Source organism: Thamnophis elegans, chromosome 6, assembly GCF_009769535.1.
Source record: "Thamnophis elegans isolate rThaEle1 chromosome 6, rThaEle1.pri, whole genome shotgun sequence".
Classification (NCBI taxonomy): domain Eukaryota; kingdom Metazoa; phylum Chordata; class Lepidosauria; order Squamata; family Colubridae; genus Thamnophis; species Thamnophis elegans.
Window position 1 is genome coordinate 27,113,889 of NC_045546.1, and position 22,401 is coordinate 27,136,289.

The window sequence follows — 22,401 nt, forward strand, 5'->3', positions numbered from 1 at the left end:
CCTGTGAGTTTCCCCTCCCTCTGTGTCAGTTTGCCGCGCAGCGCGCACCGCACCATCCCCCCTCCTCACGTTCTAATGTAATGCAGGGCTGTCTTACGATTCCCCTTCCTCCCCCTCCTGCCGCTCTGCAACGATGTCCCACCTCCTCCTTGTTATGGCAAGCAGCCACATAGCGATGTCCCACCTCCTCTGGTACAGTGATCCAATGATAGGAATCACTGTGCCGTGTGTCATAGGAGGCGGGACATCGCTCCCACGGCTGCACGGGACATCATCATCACAGCGGGACATCAGCATCATGAGGTGAGTGAAGTATTTCATTGAATACACCGCTAGTTTACTGTTTTTCTTTGAAATAAATATTCAAAAACATTATTGGTATCTATTTTTATTTTTGAAATTTACCGGTAGCTGCTGCATTTCCCACCCTAGGCTTATACTCGAGTCAATAACTTTTCCAGTTTTTTGTGGTAAAATTAGGTGCCTCGGCTTATATTCGGGTCGGCCTATACTCGAGTATATACGGTACCCTCCTCCCAGACATTCCAGAGCAACTGAGATTTGCCCTTAATGTGCAGGTATATATGGGTTTTCCTTTATTAAACAAGTGATTAGATGCATTTGCTTTGCTTTGGAAGTCAATAAATATACTTTTTGTGTAACAGAATTATTATCTAGCCTCTGAGCTGAAGATCTGCCATAAAATGCTAGTTTTGTTTAGGCAGGAATTTATTTTAAAGGAAAAAGCATTCAAACATGTGAAACTTCACTTTCACACTCAAAGCTGCAACTTAAAAGCAGTATCATTGCAAACAAATTATTGGTTGGTTGTTTAGTTATTTATGGAATAAATATTCATATTGGTCCATGTTTGTTCTGGGTGTCTTTAGGATTCTATAGCTGCAGTTTTTGTAAACAATTCTAAGTTACATAATAGCGTGTTACCAATTTCATTTTTTTTTTGTTTTTATGGTGTTACAGAATTGTTGTTTATTTATTTATTGTATTTATGACTTTCAGGTTTTTAGACTATACTGTAGATATTTCAAGAGTTTTGCATTGTGCAGGACAGAATACGTTAAATATATATGTAAATATGTAGGAAAGATTATGAGACCTCGCCGAAACGTTGCTAAGACAATCTCAATCTCTCACAGGTGGGAACTTGTATGGTGCGTATGGTTAGCACATGTAAGATAACATATGGCAGGGGTGTCAAACTCAAAGCCCAGGGGCTGGATGCGGCCCATGGGGTACTTAGATCTGGCCCGTGGGGCTGCCCTGGAAACAGCAAAGGACCAACCTGTGGTGCCTCTGCCAGGCTCTGTTTTTGGCAGCAACAGCTTCCTGCAGCCCTCTGGCAGTAAAAATGCCATGTGCAGCCCCCATGACCTCCATTTTCGCTGGCAGAGGGCTATCAAAAAAACCTAAAAGTAAAACAAAACAAAAGGAGAAATGTTTCCGCTTTTGCATTTGAGCATGCAAGAAGGGACAGGAAAGGAGAAAGGGAAAGAGGAAAGATAAAGAAAAAGAAGGAAAGATGGGAAGAGAGCAAGGAAGGGAAAAGAAGGAAATAGCGGAAGGAAAAAGAAAGGAGAATGAAGAGGGAGGGAAGGAAGGAAGGAAGGAAGGAAGGAAGGAAGGAAGGAAGGAAGGAAGGAAGGAAGGAAGGAAGGAAGGAAGGAAGGAAGGAGAGAGAGAGAGATTATAATGAAGGACGGTAGGGTCTGCCTTAGCACTTGGCCATCACAGGTGCCCTCAATACAGGTGCTATTGAGCTGGCAACCCCACACTCCCTCCCAAGATCAAACCCAACCCTGTTACAGCCCTCAATGAAATTGAGGTTGACCCCCCTGACGTGTGGCTTCTTTAAACAGTCAATTTTTCCCACTTTACTTTGGCTTTTCATGCTACTATCTGTATTTGCTATGTTAGTTTAATTATAGGAATCTATCCTATTCCAATCTATAAACATATGAACTTAGCCTAGCATATGCTGCCGTTCTCCTTCCCAAATCATGTGTCAAAAGCTGTTTGGGTGCCTTTGCTATTTACCACCCTGTAGGGGTCTAGGACTTTCATTACAGAACAAAGAAACTTGGAGAGCTTCTAGTCCAGTCCCCTGCTCAAGGCAGGATAATTTATATCATCCTAGTCAAATTGTTATATCTAGTTTATTCTTGAAAACCTCCAGCAATGAAGCACCCACAACTCCAAAAGGCAAGCTATTCCATTGATTAGCTCTTCAGTGTCAGGAAATTTCTCCTTAGTTTAAGGTTGTATCTCTCTTCAACAAACTTCCACCCATTATTTCTTGTCCTGCCCTGTGTTGCTTTGGAAAATACACCAATCCCCTCTTCTCTGTGACAGCCCCTCAGGTATTGGAAGAAAGCTATCATGTCACCTCTAATCCTTCTCTTTGAAAGGCTAGACATACCTAGCTCCCTCGTTCATTTTAATATTTAGCCTCCAGGCCCCTTATCATCTTTGTTGTTCTTGTCTGCACACTTTCTGGAGTCTCAGCATCTTTTTTATACTCTGGTTACCAGAACTGAATGCAGTATTCCAAGCTATATAGTGCACTATAAAGCGGTACTATCACTTCTTGTGCTCCAGATGCTATTCTTCTGTAGATGCAGCCTAGGATGCATTGGCTCTTTTGGCAGCTGCAACAGCAAACTGTTGCATCACTGCTCATTGCTGTGGTGGCCCACTAGAACACTTAGATCTTTCTCACAGTTACTATTTTTGAGTCAGGTACCATCTATTCTCTACCTATGCATTTGGTTTTTCCTGCCCAAATGCTGGACCTTAACTTTTCTCACCATTGAACTGCATCTTATTGGATAGGCCCAATGTTCAAGTCTGTGGAGATTCTTACGAATCTTGAATGTATCTTCTAAAGTGCTAGTAGTAATTTCTTCCAGTTAGGTATCATCTGCAAATGTGATGAGTTCCCCTATTTGCTCTTTAGATCATTTATGGAAAGTACTGGGCCCAGCTGCATGCTTTCCTCCAAATAGATGTAGCTCTATTGAGGATTACATACTTGGTGCGGTTGGTCAGCCAACTGCAAATCCGTTTTGTGAGGGTACTGTCTGTTCCATATTGTTCTACCTTATCTAGAAATAGGCTGTGGTCTATTTTGTCAAATGTGTTACTGAAGTCCAAGCGTACTATGTCCACAGCATTTCCCTGACCCACTAATTTGGTCACTTTAGCTAGAAGGCAATAAGATTTGTCTGACATGATCTGTTTTTAACAAAATATACTGGCTTCTAGTAATTGCCTTGTTCATTTCTAGATCCTCACAAATTCACCTCTTGAATATTTTTTTCAAGATTTTCCCAGATATTGATATCAAGCTGACTGGCCTATAATTTCCGGGTTCCGGTTTGCTCCTTTTTGTAGATAGGAACAATATCAGCTCTTTTCCAGTCTTCTAGTAGTTCCCATGTGGTACAGGAGCTTTGAAAGATTACATTCAGTGACTCTGAGATTATGTTTGCCCACTCTTTCAGAACCCTGGGATGTAAACCATCTGGCTCAGGTGATTTGCATTTCGTAAGGGATTCTCTTACTAATTCCTTGCCTATTTTGATTTGTATATCTTTTAAGTCTCCCTTGTTGCTGCTTTTGATAGATTGGGCTTTTTCTTCTTTTTACTTAGAAACAGATGCAAAGAAGAATCTAAGCAGTTCGCTTTATCCCTGTCCATCACCTTTTTGCCTTTTGTTCCCATTAGTTATATTGTTCATCTATCATTTCGTTGACTTTCTTCTTGTTCCTTACATATTGAAAGGAACTTTTATTATTATTATTTTTGGCATTATTTGCCAGTCTTAGCTCACTTTGGGCCCTAGCTTTCCTGACTCCATCCTTACAGATTCAGGCTATTTGTTGATATGTTTTAATTATGTATCCCTCTTTCCATTTTTTATATTTGACCTTTTTCTTCCTCATATTGTTGGAGAGCAACCATGCTGATCTTGTTTGGTGTCTTGTTTTTTTTTTCTTTCTTAAGTATTATTTTTCCTTGTGCCTTCATTATCTCATTTTTTAGGGTTTCCCAAGCATCTTGAACTGTTTTTCCTTTTAAGATTTCTACCCATGGAATCCTTCCTAGTCTCTCTCTTAGTCTCTCTCTTAGCTTGTTGAAGCTAAGCCTAAAATACTAATCAGACTTAGTTCAGTTGCTTGGTTGCATTATGGTGAATTCAACTCTGACATGGTTGCTCTCCCCCAAAGTTTCTATAGTTTTACCCCCTCAGCCATTTCATCCCAGTTACTAAGGATAGCTGTCCGTTCCTTCCTCTACCTTTTGTATAATAAAGTTGTTGGGCAAGAAACATGTTTGATCTCCCACTCACTGAAGAGTTTGCTTCCTAGTTGATGTCATGGTAGTAAAGTTCCTCATTACTACAGTGCTGTTTCCTCCACACCTCACCTAACTGATTAGCAAAGAGTTCATCTATTTGCTCCAGTTGGTTGGGTGGCCTGTAGGTATACACATATAGCCAAGATGGTGAACCTATAGCACACGTGCCACAGGTGGCATGCGGAGTCCTCTCTGCGGGCAAGCGAGTCATTGCCCCAGCTCAGCTCCACCGCGCATGTGCACGTACCTCCCGCCAGCCAGCCGATTTTCAGGTCTCTGCAGCGCATGCAGGAGATGCATGCGTGGGGGTGGGGAGGTCACATGTGACATGCCCCAGCCCATTTGTGGGCCCTGGAGGCTTCAAGGTGGCCTGCTAGGTCCAAAACGGGAAGGGGAGTTGTGTGCGCATGCGTGGGGAGGTCCCAAGCACATTTGCAGGGTGCATGGGGGTGTCTTCCACGTGCATTGCACAAGGACAAAAAGGTCTGCCATCATTGAATATAGCAAAGTCATTTGTTTTTCCTTACATTTTCCATCTGCCTACTGTGCACTGGGGTAAAAATGTTAACTACTGTTTCTTTGGATTCCTCATGGCAGTAGAAAGTCTTGGAAAGTAAGGCAAGGAGGCAGCTGGGTGGTTGCAAGTGCAAGAGAAGAACATTTGTGTGTGTGTGCCAGGAAGACAGAAAGTTGATTGTCCAATTTGTTACTATATTAGTACATAATTGTAAAATGGAAATAGAATATATTATCTTGATCTCTCTTTTTTTAGGTCTAGTGAGCCCCTTGGAGGTTTTCATGAATACCAGGAGTGTTGAAGTTGCTCGGGGTCAGACAGCGATCCTGCCCTGTACTTTCACCACTAGTGCTGCACTCACTAACCTTAATGTCATCTGGATGGTCACGCCTCTTTCCAATGCCAACCAACCTGAACAGGTACTAAGTCCGATTGGAAAAACGGATGAGCTCCTTTTTGTCTTTCTTTCTTGTTTAGGGTTATATCTGCCACATTTCTCCTAATCAGACTGAATTTTTTCAACTGTGGAAAAGGCTACACAGCTTATCTCTACAGTATATCAGATGAATAAGAGGAATTCTCAATCTTTCATTTCCTTAAGCTTTTATCTGAATCTTGGGGGTCTTTATTTTAGCTTTATTTTTTGCCGGCTTTATTTCAGGATATTTTTTAAATGAAAACATACAAATGAGGGTTACGGCAGATCTACAGGCTCCATGATTTCTCCAGTTTGAGGGAATACAGAACGTTGCAGAAATCCATATTTGGAGCTCAGCGCCTGATCACTGGTCTTATGATTTCAGCCATATGGTACATAGTAGAGCTCTTTGTGAGGAAAAAAAATACAGAGTGATTTATTACTCCTCTGACATGGTAACTGGATCATCATATTATAAGGAGCAAAAAATATTACAGCTAGAAAAATAGGTAGTTATTTCATTACCTTTTTATTGTTGAAACTTTTAATCAGTTTACTGATTCATTCACGTTTCATTTTATTCCACAGTTGATGTGGAATCATGGAGATTATTATTCTTATTTATATCTCTTTTTTTTTTTTCAAAAACCTAACCAGTTTTCTCCTGTCTGTAACTTCAGGCAGGTATTATCGTGCATGCTACTGGTGGGAAACAGAAGGAATTCCAAATAAAATCCTGTTTCTTGTTTGTTTCCATTGAAGCCATGCTGGAGCAGCCTTTACAGCAGGGGAGGGCAATTTTTCCAGGGTCAGGAGTCACAACTTGCTCCCTCAAGCAGCTGAAGGGCTGCAGGTGACATCACTAGGTAGGTGGTGAAGTCACAGAAAGGATGACTGCAGGAACCCCAGTCCTGCTGTATAAACTACAGGGCCTTCTGTAACCTTTGCCTGTACTGTAATGGCTACAGACAGAGGATGACATTCTTTTAAAAATTAGCACCATGCCTACAAAGTTTCAGTTAACTACAGCAAAGAGCTCTGGATCACTTCCATTATTAATAGCAAATAAGTTTGTTTTCTGAATTATTCCTTTTTTTCCCCCAAAACACACACTGCTATTACAGATAAACATAAGAATTTCTTTTCAGAATCAATTTCCGCAGAGTTTATTGCTATTTGTTTTCTACTCGTGTGTCATACCAGGTAGCTTGTGAACATAGTACCTTACATTTCATTGAAGGTTCTTTTCTTCAGTTAGGTAACAGTTTCTAGATTCATGAAAAAAGCTTTCATCAAATTGAAACTTTTTAAAAAAACTAACAAACTTCTTACGCTTTTATACAGCTTCCTCCAGAGGTGGGTTCCTACCGGTTCGGACTGGTGCGGCTAAGTAGATAGTAACTTGGCTGGCCACGCCCCTGAATTGGTTCTGTCAGCGGTGCCGTAGGCCCTGCCATCTTAATTTTTTTATTACTGTGCATGTGCACACAATGCACATCAAGCACGCGTGCAATGCACATCAAGCGTGTGCGCACCCAAAGCGTGTCCCAGAGTGAACCAGCAGTAACAGAAGCCGGAAAACACCCCTGGCTTCTTCATATATAATTTTGGAGAATGTTAGCCTGTATTTCCCATAACAGCAGACTCTTAAATTGTTGCCCTGTATTCTTCATGCATGTAGATTGTCACTTGCTGTCACATTGACTCATATGATCAATCAATATCTTGAGGAAAAAGAAATACTTTTTTTGCCTTGTAAACACTGATTCCTTAGCACCGCAAATTTAAATTTGGAATTTCAAGGCGAAAAATTGAAATCCATGGAATTCAATCAGAAGGAAAATCTGATTTCAAGTGAATTCTATTTCTTTAGAAATAGGTAATGAGTCTAGGAAGGAATGGGCACAAGAACTTTGATACTTATTTTTCTGTGTTAAGTTTTGTCTTAGTTCTTCATACAAACTCAGTAATTTGATGCTTATCTCTGTCCAATAGTAAATAATTTTTTCTTTAAATTATTTTGTGATTTGGAATCCATTTTAAACTTTTACAGAAACTCTTTTTTAAGTTGAAACCAACAACCACTGCCATCCAGTGGTCCCTATGGATTTTTCAGCTTGACCAATTAGCCAGGAGTTTCATTTTCCCTTTTTACTAACTTATAATTTTTGTTGAATTGACTAGTTTTATAATTTTTGATATTACACGTTTCTATTTTAATATACAAAGCTATAAAAAGTTATTTTTATGCATGATATGTACTTTTATTACAAAAAGTTTGATTTTGTTTATTTCTTGTGAGATTGGCTGCTACTTTATCTTTTTGTGCTGTGTACACAAACACTGATTTTGCATTTATATTTCCCCAATTACATCTATATAATGGTGTGCACACTTTTTTATTATTTTGTTCAATTTTCTTTATGCATTTTTGTAAAAAAAAAGAAGTGATTTTTGACCATAAATAAAGTAAAAGAAATCAGCATGAAAACTTCTCCATAGCAGAAATAGAAGAAACGGTGCGTAAAACAAGGATCCAAAAACCAGGTTTATGCTAGACACTGAAGTATTTTTAAATCACATTATACAGGTGAGATATTGTAATCAGAGCATAATGAGTAAAGTACTTTCTTACTCTAACCCAGTGTTTCTCAACCTTCGCAACTTGAAGATGTTTGGACTTCAACTCCCAGAATTCCACAGCCAGCATTCGCCAGCATCTTCAAATTGCCAAGGTTGAGAAACACTGCTCTAACCTTTAGTTTGCATGATATGATGTTTTGTCTTTTTCAGGTTATTCTTTACCAGGGTGGTCAGATTATTGATGGTGCAGCCCAGTTTCATGGGCGAGTGGGGTTTGCAAAAACAATGCCAACCACCAGTGCCTCCATCTTCATCAACAATACCAAGCTCTCAGATACGGGAACGTACCAATGTTTGGTGAATAATCTACCAGACCGAGGAGGACGGAATATTGGAGTCATTGGGCTCAATGTCTTGGGTATGATCTTTGTAAAATGGATGATAGATTTAAAATATGGAGGTGAACTGATGTACAACTTTCTTTTTAATTTTAATTGTAAGCAAGCTTCTGGAGCAAGAACTGCTGCCATGTCAGTGGTCCATCAGTTTTGCACAAGAATGCTAGATAACTATAATTTACTTTAACGCTATGATTCTTCCCAGCTTCATTCATGAATAGAATAGAATTCTTTATTGGCCAAGTGTGATTGGACACACAAAGAATTTGTCTTTGGTGCATATGCTCTCATTGTACATAAAAAGACAAGATACATTCGCCAAGAATCATAAAGTACAATACCTAATGATAGTCATAGGGTAGAAATAAGCAATCATATCTGAAATATATTTCATATATGAAATAACGCAACAGTAAAACAATGGGAAGGGGTTAGAATTAAAATTGGTCTCGCTCCAAAACTGCCATTAGCAACTCAACTCTCTGCATATTTTTGTTTTCATTAAAGCCACTCCTTATTTAGTGACTACCTAGGTTAGGGACCATTCACAAATATGAGATTATTAAGTGTTAATAAAAAAAAAAATTTTCTGCCCAATATGTGCAATTATCAGCAAATTCCAGGTGCCTAAAGACTGCCAGAGGGTCCTAATAAACTAATTAAGATCACAGAGCTGAGCTTGTTAACACAGTTAGCACTTTTTAGAGAAGTGTTGCCTGAGGAAAAAAGCAGGAAGAGATAGTTTCTTTAACCATTGTCCCGTGAGGGGGCAAAAATGGAGTGGGGAGAGTATCAGACAGTGTCCTTTGAAACTTCTCTCTCTCTCTCTCTCTCTCTCTCTCTCTCTCTCTCTCTCTCTCTCTCTCTCCCTCCCTCCCTCCCTCCCTCCCTCCCTCCCTCCCTCTCCCTCCCTCCCTCCCTCCCTCCCTCCCCCTCTCTCTCCCTCTCTCTCCCTCTCTCTCCCTCTCTCTGTATATGTGCTTATTGACCATTTCACTTAGCCACGTTGTTGGGCAGAGTGTAGTCAGTAAACAAGGATAGGATGTAAATATTTCATTACAATTATGACAGAGTATAGGAAAGGAGGCATACAAAGCAACTGGAGATAACAGAATATTGTACTTAGGTCCACCTTGTTCTGACCCAGCTCCCTAAACACAACAAATCCTCTGTAGTTCAATCAATAACCCTCTCTCTGACAACTTTATTCCCTCTTTCCCCTCGGAGCAATCAGGTTGCATTGATGCCCTGACTCCCATGCTGCCTCCTCATCTGATTTGGCTGCTGGAGGAGCCGGTGTCCAACAGGCCACAACACACCTAGTTTCTGCTGTCATGCTTGGCAGATGCTTAACCTGCTGGTTGGTGAGACGTTGAAGAGGGAGTACAATAAAACCAGTTTGTTAAACCCATCACTGCCTACTACAAAAGGCCCACTCCCAAATCAGAGCAATACAAATTAGCAGAGATGGGTAACTGGAAGAATAAAGGCAGAAAAGAATGGCAGTAGAAATACTGCCTCGACTTACAGCAGTTCATTTCGTGACCGTTTAAAGTTACAACGGCACTGAAAAAAATGAGTTATGACCATTTTTCACACTAATGTCCATGGCAGCATCCCCATGGTCATGTGATTAACATTCGGACGCTTGACAACTGACTCATATTTATGATAGTTGAAGCGTCCTGGGGTCATGTGATCCTTTTTTGTAACTTTCTGACAAGCAAAGTCAATGGGGAAGCCAGATTCACTTAACAACCATGTTGCTAATTTAACAACTCCAATGATTCACTTAACAATCGTGGCCAGAAAAGTCGTAAAATATGGCAAAACTCACTTAACAAATTTCTCACTTAACAACATAAATTTGGGGCTCAGTTGCAGTCGTAACTTGAGGACTAGTTGTACAAAATGACTCAGGAGTGGATATCACTTTAGTTGAATAATAGTTGAATAATAGGGAAGGCCCTTCGGTCACTTAGTATCCCATCTAACTGCCTGATTTCCATACATATAATTCTCAACTTACAACAATTCATTTAGTGACCATTCAAAGTTACAACAGCACTAAAAAGTGACTTATGACTGTTTTTCTCACTTACGACCATTGCAGCATCCCCCATGGTCATGTGATCAAAATTTATATGCTTGGCAACCTATTCATATTTATGACAGTTGCAGTGTCCCAGAGTCACCTTTTGTGACCTGATAAGCAAAGTCATTTCACTTCATTGTTAAGTGAAGCCAGATTCACTCAACAATCATTTTACTAACTTTAAACAACTGCAGTGATTCCTTTAACAACTGAGGCAAAAAAGGTCGTAAAATGGAGCAAAACTCAGTTAAGAATTATCTTGCTTAGCAACATAAATTTTGTGCTCAATTGATGTCATAAGTTGACAATTATCTGTACCCATCAGCCACCATGTTTCCCCGAAAATAAGACAGGGTCTTATTTTCTTTTGACCCCCCCCCCAAAATAAGCACTTAGACTTATTTTTGGGGAAGTCTTATTATTTTTGAAGTGCAGGAAGTGGTGAGCATGGTCATCTCATGGCTGCTGTTGTGTTGCAATATTTTCGGGGAGGGCTTATTTTAGCCCATGCGCTCAAAAGCCCAATTGGGCTTATTATCCAGGGAGGTCTTATTTTCAGGGAAACAGGGTATCTCCTTGCCAAGATCAATACCTGCATATTATCAATTAAATTTGTTGCGAATATGTTGTTCTTCTTTTTAAAAAAAGCCAAAATGGATTTGTTTTTCTTAAAATGCCTTTTAAATTCACAGCTTGTTTAGATGAAAGAGTAGTAATTTTGTTGACACTGCAGAAAGGAAGAAATAGTTCAAACATATACACGCACACTTCGTTACAAAAACCCATTCCCCAACAACACCTACCATATCAGATATTAGTATTATGTATCACTTAATCCTTTGTTGTACAATATAAGTGTATGTGGATACTTTGGATTCATTCAGGGACCAGAATGTCAGAATAGCATCCTTACCCAACATGTCTATATTTAATATACAGGACGTTCAGGAAATATTCAGGCCGCGTTTGTCAATTTCGTAAACTGACAACAGGATTTTAGAAATGTCTGTAAACAAAATTGGCAAAACTAAGGAGGTCTGAATACCTTCTGAATGCATTGTAAAATAGTCGAGTTTCCTGATTTCTAATGGGGGAAATTGAAATAGAAAACCCTTTCAACTTTTTCCCTTAAAAGATAACTTTTGTAGTTCTGATATAAGTGGAACAGAAGTAGGTTATGAGATATTCCAGTTAGCTTTAGATAGAAGAAGATACAGGAGGACTGTTAATAGGAGCCAGAAGTATATGATAGAACCACTTACAGAAGGCAAAGAATTCTCTCTACTTTTGATTTATTGTGGCACATTTTCAAAATTCACATTTTTTGCTAATGTTAAAACTACCTTTAAACTCTGTATAGTTTATTTTTAGCACTTGCTTGACCATATTAATGTTTGGTGCTTTTAAGAATTTGGTACATACTTTATTCCTGGTTGTACTATCTTTCTCTACATTGATTGTAAAAATAAATCTCATAATCTTATCAATATAAAGAAATTTAGCTTTAAAGTATTTAGCATCTTTATTGTGATAATTGAGAGGGACTACAGATGCTGTTCTTCCCTGTGTGGACAGTAATAAAAATGGCCATAATTAAGCCTACAATTATGACTGAGCTCAGTTGCCAAAGATTAACAGGTTGAAAGTTATTATGTACTTGAGAAAAAGTGACATAAGATATATTCTCAGAGTTACGACTGCCAACCAACCCTACAATTACATGATTGCATTTTGGGCATTTGGTGATATTTTTTTTGCTATTTTCAGGCAAAAAAATGGCAAAAGTATCCATTGTATAAAAAGGCTTCGAACTGTATGTGTAATTTGATAAACAACCATGTAGTTCACTTTAATGACAGTTTTAAAAAAGGTAATAAAATTGAGTCAGGTCACATGGTGCCTCAACTTATAACCACCATGGCTTGCGACTAAAATAGCAGTCCCATTTGTGTTCATAAGTCAAGGACTACCTATAGCAGGTCTCAGCAAGTTACCTTGCCTGTGTTGCTTCCTTATCAGTCTTGAGCATCTGTATCCTCTCTTTTTTTTAAAAAAAAATGTGTCTATATTTGTAAAGATGACAAGAATGTTAAAAGAAAAATTACTGTAAATAATCCAAGCCATCTTCTATTGTAACAGTTCCTCCATCTGCCCCTGACTGCAGAATTCAGGGTTCTTTGAATATTGGTAGTGACATCACACTGAGTTGTAATTCAGAAGAAGGCATCCCTCGGCCAACTTACAAGTGGGAAAGGCTGGATAATGCTCCCAAGCTGCCTCCAACATCCATCCAAGGTGACCTTCTTTTTTCTTTCTTCTTTCTTCTTTTTTCTTTCTTTCTTTCTTTCTTTTCTTTCCTTTCTTTCTTTCCTTTCTTCTTTCTTTCTTTCTTTCTTCCTTTCCTTCTCTCCTTCCTTTCCTTTCCTTCCTTCTACCCATCTCCTTCCTTTCCTTCCTTCCTTTTTTCCTTCCTTCCTTTCTTTCTTTCTTCTTTCTTTCTTTCTTCTTTCTTTCTTCTTTCTTGACACCTGACTAATTTTTCTTAATTTATTTTGGTTGTCATGTGGTCGTAAGTTTTGCATTTTGCCCCAAACGTCTGCTTCAGTTACTTCGGCAAAGCACCTGAACCAAGCATGTTATGGAAGACAGGCAAGCAATTAATGTTGTCAATTAATGCTGATATTATCAATTAATGCTGATAATCTGAATGTAAAAACTCATTAAAAGTAACAAGCAAGAGAAGGGAAAAATCTGTTTTGGGTGATAAAGACAACCAAGCCTGAAAAGCATTGGGTGCCCTCTAGTGGAATTCTAATTAGTTTAAATATTTTTATGTATGAAATAAAATAGCACACATTACTTTGAAGTAATGGTAGCTAGCTATTTTGGCAAATTGGCCAGAAATCCAATGGGACAAATATTATGATAAAATATACTATAAAACATAATAGTACCATCCTTAATTGTTTTTCCTTGTAATATATTTTACAGGAATAGTAATACCAGGCAATCGGGTTCATTTAGCTAGGGTGACTGTGAAACATCATGTGCCCCATAACAACAGGTTATGTGATATCACAAAGGATTTCAGAGTTTTGGCAGTGCTGTCTGCCCTCACATGAAATAAATGCTAAAAAATAAAAATAAAACTTTAAAGAGGAGAATTCAAGATGGAAATATCAAAGAATAGATGCATGCTCTTCTGCTTGTTTCAGGTTTTTTTTAATCAAAAAGAATCATGTTCACAGCAGTCATAAAAAATTATTGTAATAATTCAATTGCATTGTTCTTTTAAATTTATATTTGATTGTTTCAAGGATACAGTACTTGGTTTTTTTTTTAAAATGAATGTTCAAAACATCTAAGTCAGGGGTGTCAAACTCGTTTGCCCCAGGCCAGATACGTCACATGCTGGTTTAGCGAAGGGGATAAAAGTCCTTATACATCACGCAACACCGCTGTGACGATGCAAGTTTCCCTGATCTAAGTATTTGCAACATAAAACTTTTTTTAAAAAAATGTATCAGTAAAAAATGCAGATAGTCACTTTATTCCAAAAGTCTTATTAGATGCAGACAGACAGACATATAGCTATATTTCAGCAGCTGATGAAAAGTGAGTAATGATAGTAGACAGACTTTTCAAAGTGTTTTGCCAAGAATAAATCTTATCAGATTTTGTACTTAGAACAGTAATGGTAGATTGTAAATAGGTAGCTTTTGAACAAATCAAGTGAAAACAAAGCCAGAAACATAGGAGAGCGATCTGAAGTTCAGGAAAATAGATTGCAGGAACATAATTTTGATTATTGATCCCAATACTCAGCTGAGATTTATTTCTACCCAGAGCTTCTCCTGCTCTCCTCTATCAGTTCCGAAATAACTTTACAAAGTCTTCTCCCCCCCTCCACCCCTTTGAGATGAATTTGGAGGCTCTGTGTTTGAATGTTAACACCCATGTGTCTGTTCTTTTGGAACACTGTTGAGTACATTCCAGATTGAACAAAATCCCCAGCTTCTGTCAGATTAATCAGCAACATTTCCTGCGCCCCTTTTTCTGACTAAAAGAAGGGGGAAAAAAGTCAGTTTGAAACTAATATTGTTTCAATGGGAAAGCAATAATATTTTGTTGAACAAAACATACATTGGGGAAAGATAAAGTTGATTACATTTGCTAATGTTCATATAAAAAGATAGATCAGAAGTCAGACTGAAGGTTTCTGTTAAACATGCAATCATAAGCTTCTCTTAAATGCTTCTTGGAGAACCAAGAATTGTATCACCAAGTTGGGTGATTAGCCAACCATTGGTAGCATTGATTGCGGGCTATTGGTTATTAAGTATAAAGGCAGCAGTGCTTAACAATACACTTGGAATTTAGTTTTTCTTTTTAGCTTTAATTTTTAAAATTATGCCGCATTTTTTTCATTGATTATGCAGTTATTCATCACATCTTAGAAAGCATCCTTGGGAAAAACTCTAAAAATATACAAAACAAATATAGGAAATGAATACAAATAAAGATAAACTGATTTTTTGCTAGACGGTGTCTTCAACAATTTGTAGCCACAACAACCACCACAAAAAGATTTTAGCAAAGTCTTAGCAAACAGTTACTTCCAATTATAGTATCTTTGGCTCAAAATCACAAATAGCTATTCTACTATAGTGGAACTGATTGTGTACATAGACTTTGGGTCAATAAAGCATGGGAAATATCTGTCACAGTGATGGCAATGGTGGTAATCTTATTGATATGTCAGTAGTGCTCCATACATGGGAAACTTGTTTTTCCAGGAACCAAAGTTAATAGCCTAGGTTCATTATTTTTTTCTAAAGATTTCTTCGTAGTACATTATATGTATAGTACATATAAAATTGATTGGCATGTTTAGCTAAGCACTTAAAACTCAGGATTAGATCAAGAGGGTTGTAGCAAGGATTGGAGTGAAAATAATCTTCCTGGAAACATTATCGAAAACTTCCTACGGTCCCAGATTGAGAGACAGATTGCCTGAAGCATTTTAAAAGCTATGTCACTTTCCTCCTACTAAATATTTCATACAGTATAACAAATATGTTTATTTTGCACCTCAAAATTTACTTAATATTCATGTATTTATTGATTTGCAAAACTTAATATTTATTATAAAAATTTAGAATAGCCTTCTAAAATCTGATATTTTTCTGGAAGTTGGAATCAGAGTGTATTTGCTGGGGAGGCTTGATTAGATGGAAAAAGGTATTGCATAATATGATCTGTAGTTGGTTTTCTTAAATTCATTGGTGAGTCTTGTTTCACGGGCTGAAATGTTTCTATACTGGAAGAAGGAAAAGAAAAGAAAAACAATGCAAAGACAAGACAAAACAAGAAAAAGAAGAAGAAAAGCTGACTCATTCAAACATTGTCAGAGTGATCACTTGTTAGAGTGATAGATTGGTGATAGCTTTTTAAAAAAGGTTTTCTTACTGTGTTCCTTTGGTCTTAGGTTTTCAAATTATAATAACAATTTTTTCAGAAGAAAATGACCGCTATAAACTTCTTAAACACTAGTCTCATTTGTAAAGATGCTTTCATCTGAAGGTTATTTTGTAATCTGTCTTTTAAGAGCCTTACATTATAACTTAGATTTTGTTGGATTTGCATTTTCAAAATTTGGGTAAAATGGTTCTTCTCCCTTATATAAATTGCACTTTAATTGATAAGATTATTTATTTTGTTTTTGGTCTTTCCTGTCTAGATCTAGTTCAGGGTACTCTTCTTCTGCGCAATATTAGCTCTTTGTCATCAGGACGTTACCAATGTATGGCATCCAATGTCATTGGAAGCAGCACCTGTTCTCTTGAAGTTCAAGTGATTACACGTGAGTTAGATTTAGTATTCAGAGCTTGTTGTCTTGTATTGGAATCTGTGCAGCTTTGTAACTCTGTCTATATTACTGTTCAAGAATTTCAGGTAATAATCCTTTCCATTGCTTTTTTATACATAAAAAAAATCCATCAAACCTTATTTATGTTACCAGCAGTGTGTGAAAAGCTGGCATTGTATAGAATGCTTAGGAAATCTATAAAATGCACGATGATTTTAGGTGAAGTATGAAATCTCTGTTATTTTAATATGCTTTCATTGAAGACAGCATCAGGGTGGTGTTTGACCTCAGAGAGCCAGGGTGGGCATAGTGGTTCACCCACAAAACCGCAAAGCCCTTATCCGCGCCGACATAAGTGCGGAGGGCAAATCGCGCCGTCCGAAGCGCTAAGGAAAAAGGCTACCCTACCGCGATGACATAACCGCGGAGGGCAAATCCGTGCCTTCCGAAGCACTCAGCACCCTAAACCTAACCCTTAACCTAACCCTAACCTAACCCTAACCTAACCCTAAACCTAACCCAAACCTAACCTTAACCTAACCCTAAACCTAACCCAAACCTAACCCTAAACCAAACCCCTAAACCTAATCCTAACCCTTACCTTAATTTAAATCAGTTTTCTGCCACCGCGCTGTTTTAAAGCGGCCTTCTGTCGCCATGCTGTTGTCGCGGCGGTGATGATGTCGTGGTGATGACGTTGTGGCTTTAGCGACGTGGTTTATCACCGCTATTTTGACGAGCACGGTTTTGTTGTGCCACGGGCATAGTCAGGGTTAGTGTCGCCAGCTCAACACCAATCATCTCAGGGGCTCCTGTGGAGGCCCGAGTGCTTTGCCAGTGAAAACGGGCTCCCAAGCTTTGTTTTTGCTGTCAGAGGCACGGTGGGCCGGTCCCTAGCTGTTTCCAGAGCAGTCCCGCAAACCAGACCTAAGAACCCAATGTGCTGGATTCGGCCTACGGGCCTTGAGTTTGACCCCCCTGACCTATGCATTATGCAGAAGTACAGGAACTATTCAGGCAAGTATGAAAGAGAGTCATGAAAAGGTTTAGGATTAGAGTTAACTCTATCCCTAACTCTTTATTGAGAAGACATATATGAAAATCAAAAGTAAATGAAAAAATAAAGGATTTTCTTATCGTAAAAAAACATGTGAAAAAGTCCAGTATTGACCTACTTGTGCAGGCTAGAATGGCATTTCAGCGGCAGTATTTGATACTTTTCCAGTTTGCTTTTTGGCATTGCATAGAATGTCTAGTAAATGTGTGAAATATTACCGTATATACTCAGTATAAGCCGAGTTTTCAGCCCACTTTTTGAGCTGAAAAAAGCCGCCTCGGCTATACTCGAGTCAGTGAAAAATTTGCCCGAAATGGAGGAGAAAAGGGGGCGGGGCCATGCCGCTGGGTGACGCTGTGAATGGCCCGGCGCCCCTGTGAGTTTCCCCTCCCTCTGTGTCAGTTTGCCGCGCAGCGCGCACCGCACCATCCCCCCTCCTCACGTTCTAATGTAATGCAGGGCTGTCTTACGATTCCCCTTCCTCCCCTCCTGCTGCTCTGCAACGATGTCCCACCTCCTCCTTGTTATGGCAAGCAGCCACATAGCAATGTCCCACCTCCTCTGGTACAGTGATCCAATGATAGGAATCACTGTGCCGTGTGTCATAGGAGGCGGGACATCGCTCCCGCGGCTGCCCGGGACATCATCATCACAGCGGGACATCAGCATCATGAGGTGAGTGAAGTATTTCATTGAAATACACCGCTAGTTTACTGTTTTTCTTTGAAATAAATATTCAAAAACATTATTGGTATCTATTTTATTTTTGAAATTTACCGGTAGCTGCTGCATTTCCCACCCTAGGCTTATACTCGAGTCAATAACTTTTCCAGTTTTTTTGTGGTAAAATTGGGTGCCTCGGCTATATTCGGGTTCGGGCCTATACTCGAGTATATACGGTAAGTATTTCCCATTTTCCCATTTTTGAGATTCTATAGATTCCTAGACCCGTGATGGTGAACCTATGGCAACGTTATGCCACAGGTAGCACTCAGGAGCCTTCACTGTGGGCACGCAAGCCATCACCCCAGCTCCGCCCCACTATGCATGCATGCACACATCCCGCCATCCAGTTGATTTTTGGGTCTCTGCCGCGCGTGTACAGGAGTGGGGCACATGCAGGAGACAAGCATGCATGCGTTGGAGACCATGCATGCATGGGGGAAGGGGATGCGGCACCACCCCATGCTATAGGGAGGCCTATAGGCCTAAAAGGGGGTGTGGGGAGGTGCGGCATATCCCCACCCCCAGTGGAACCGTTTTGGCTCTCAGGAGGCTGAAGTGAGGGTAGTAGGCCCTAAAATGGATCGCGGGGGATATGGTGCGCCCCCATAGCTCATTTTTTTCTCCTAGGAGGCTGCAGGGAGGCCTACTAGGTCCAAAACGGGGTACGGGGTGTGGCGTATTGCATTATGGGTGCTGTCGAGCACATGAGCAAGTGCTTTTGGCACGTGACAACAAAAAGGTTAGCCATCACTGACCCAGACATTCTATAAAATGACTAATATCTCACACTGACGGTAACATATATAAATAAACTTTCTCTATTATGTACTGTATCTCTCATTATGAACTTACATTTCTGTAATATGATTTTTAATACAAATGTCTCTTATGTTCATTAAAAATATGTATTTATGCACTTTTGCATAGACTTCCCCAAATATAAGTTCTTGTTTGAGGTTATTGTTTTTTTCCATTTTCGCCTAAGTGATGGATGCTACGGATTCTGCTGTCCGCTGCTGCTGCTTATATTACTGCAAAGCTTATTTTTGTAGATTCTACCAATTCACAGAAATTCTGTGGGAAATTTCTTTAACATCCCTAATCTTGCTGGTTCTGATCATCTCTGACCTTTCTTACAGGAAGGTCAGCATTAGAGAAAGGTTTTCTCTCGCTGCACCAGACATTTAGAACAAATGAACTATTATGTGGCTGAATGATAATTTTCTTGTACAATTTATTTTTTTTCTACAAATAGCTATAAGTGATTTAGTTTTCAAGGAAGGTCTATTTTCTGCACACATCTCTAGTCCAAATTGCATCTTAGAGCTGTTATTTTAGAAAAAGAAACATAATAACTGTACCACCAAGGCAATATTATTGGGATGCTAAATTATAACTGCAGCACGGTAGAAAAGTGTAAATTCTCGTTCCTATATTTTGGAGGCCTTGGGGAAGGTAAAAGCACTCGGGGAAATTTTAGCTTACTAAAACTATGTCTGTTTTAACTCATTTCATTGTTTCAGAATCAAATGCTTTTTTTCTGCATTGTTTTAAAGAAACTGACACATTTTGTTCTAGGAAACAAAATAAATACTTGCATTGTCATAGTCAATAGATATGGCTCTTTCCAGCAGAGGAAATATCCTTTCATGCCTGTTGAATGCATCACAACTGAAGGAGAGATGTCTGTCAGTAATCACTGAATAACTATTGAAGTTATGGTAGCCTCATTCACACTGTGCCTCATTGCATCTGACTTGTTAGAACAAGAATTGTGATAGAAATAAAAGTCCAAGGAGGGCCTTGGTGTGAAGATGTTCATATAACACTTTGTCTCTATTCTATATTGGCAACAGAAAGGATGCTCATTACCATGGCTGAACTCAAATATAGTCAAATACATGGAAGTATCCCAAAATTCAGTCATTCAGTTGAACACAAAAGAAGTTAAGGCTGTCTGAGTGGATATACAGAGCATTTATGCTTTTTAACGCTCTATCACTTTAAGAAGAAATTAGCAAAGCTTGTGAAGTTGTTTGCTTTTCTAAAAAAAGAGAGCAAAAAATAAAATTCACACAAACACATAGACACAGCAATCCTACGTTAGATTCTCTGTATAATTAATAATTTGCCATATCACCTTGTCCCAGGACTTCAGACATTCATAATGGGTTTAAAGCTGTTTTGGCTATGTGCAGATTGCATGGAATAATTTCACTTTGCTAAAAGCTCTTGTTTGGATGAATGCCAGAATCCACTCCAAAATGTGCATATGGAAACATTTCTAGTGTGACAAAAGGTTGGGAAGATGTTAATAACCTCTAGTGTTATATCGCAAGTTACAAGAATATGTAAGACAACTTCCAGCACATACTCATCCTGCGCCAGATTTCTTACACTGAACTTTTCATTCATGGATGCTTTTTTGTAAGTGATTTTTGGTTACTCTTAGGAATACAACTGGTCTTTCCTGCTGCCTGCTTGTGGTTCTTTGAACATGCTCATGTGTTCTTTCTACTCAGATTTTGCATGTGTTCCATGTCCCACACAGCTAATCCTCGGAATATTGGTCTGATTGCCGGAGCTGCAGCAACAGGGGCAGTTGTGCTTATTGTCTGCATTGTCTTGGTGGCTGTTACACTCTTTTATTGGAAAAACAAACACAAGGAGGAAGAGGAGGAGGAGATTCCCAATGAGATAAGGTTTGGCCTTGGAAAATACTTTGTCTGCCCTTCCAAATTTCTTCCCTTTCCTCCAAGCAAAATTGTCTCCCGGTTTCAAGAGAAAGACATTACAGTAACTTCTCAATTGAGTGTAATGAATCCAAATTAGATGTTAGCATACAAGGTTCTCATTCCTAATTCCTATAATGCTAGTAATGGTGTGGTGATGCAGTGCCAGTTATTAATGGAGTAGGCATAAGTGCAGTGCAAGTCTCATCCATCATCTTTTCTGACAAGTTAGCAAGAGGGTTACATGCAATATTCCTGGTAAGAGAAGTATAGTTTGTTAATTAGTCATGACAGTCAAAGCAAGCAATACATTCCTCAAGAGAAAATAATTCCTTTTAATTCTAGTTAATGGGCAGTAACATAAGAAATAGTAACCATGGCTAATTTCTGCCTTTTGTCCATTATCACTGCATATCAACCTTGACAGAATGAAACCATGATATGGCACGAAAAATTAGAAAACTTAAATTTGTGGTGTCCGTGCTTGTATATTTGAGCAGGAATTAAGATGTGAAGTGAACTGATTGGGTGTGTTGTTGTTTTTGCTGTTCAGTGTTAATTATTTCATGTGTGCTTGTCAGTAAGCGAGGAAGTGTTCTTGTTTTCTTAGAAAAGGGTGGATATTGCGGAAATGGTGTGAAGGGAATTGTAGCTATGTCTTTCTTTTCTTAGGGAGGATGATTTGCCACCCAAATGTTCTTCGTCCACAAAAGCCTTCCACGGTGATGCTTCCTCATCTGAAAATGACACTCTCACCTCCTCCAATACTTACAACAGCCGATACTGGAATGACCCCAAAGCCAACCATGCTACAGACTCCTTCACTCACCTCAACAATGATGCACGGCAGGCCTTCTTCGTTCTGGAAGCACCAATGCCCGTTCTATATATGCTAATGGAGGCCACCCAGCACCTCCTCCACCGAAGACATTGGTAGTGACAACCAATACAGCTCCATCTCCACAGGAGATGGCCAGGAGTAATGGATCTGTGAGTCGGAAGCCACGGCCCCAACACACATGGTCCTACGCCGTAAGCCAAGCGACGCTGGAGAGGATAGGTGCTGTGCCTGTAATGGTACCAGCACAGAGCGAGCGGGTTCTTTGGTGTAAAAAAAGGGTTGTGGGTTCTGCGAATTTGTTACAGTAAGTGGGAGTGAAGATGGGCCCAATAAGAGACTCTCTCTTCCTCCCTCAGATGGAGGGGAAGATCTGTGTTCTTCCCTTACCCCAGTCAACTGAACCCAACTGATGTGATGATCCCTCCTTTATTACCCCACCCTCATGATCTCAGGGGCTCCTCAGCTATGGCTGTATGTGCCAAGATCAAAAGGAGGCCATTTCAGGCATCAAGGGAAGGAGACCATACTTGCTTTCTAAGGTCTGCTATACGACATTTCTATTATGGAATTTATGAAGTCCAGAGGTCAGTAGAGCAGCTCAGCTGCCCTGGGGTTAGCCCATTGCTGCTTGGCTCGAAACAGATGATGTTGAGGAGGAACTGGTGACATTCTGCCTGTGACTACTGATCTCAGAGTAAAAAAGCAGAGGGGAAAAAAATAAGCTGGGGCAAAAGAAGTGGGAGGGAGGGCAATTGACTTGAGAGTTATTTTATTTAATTTTTCAGGA

The 22,401-nt window shown here is 39.4% G+C and overlaps 1 protein-coding gene across 1 annotated transcript; it reads left to right on the forward strand.

The window, feature by feature from the left end:
• Positions 1-5,158: 5,158 nt before the first annotated feature.
• IGSF11 (immunoglobulin superfamily member 11) lies at positions 5,159-22,319 on the forward strand. The gene is given in 7 exon segments (XM_032219202.1): positions 5,159-5,314; positions 8,107-8,314; positions 12,529-12,684; positions 16,130-16,252; positions 20,593-20,743; positions 21,446-21,621; positions 21,624-22,319. Coding segments are annotated over 7 exon segments (1,251 nt in total). The 5' UTR covers positions 5,159-5,176; the 3' UTR covers positions 21,923-22,319.
• Positions 22,320-22,401: the final 82 nt, after the last annotated feature.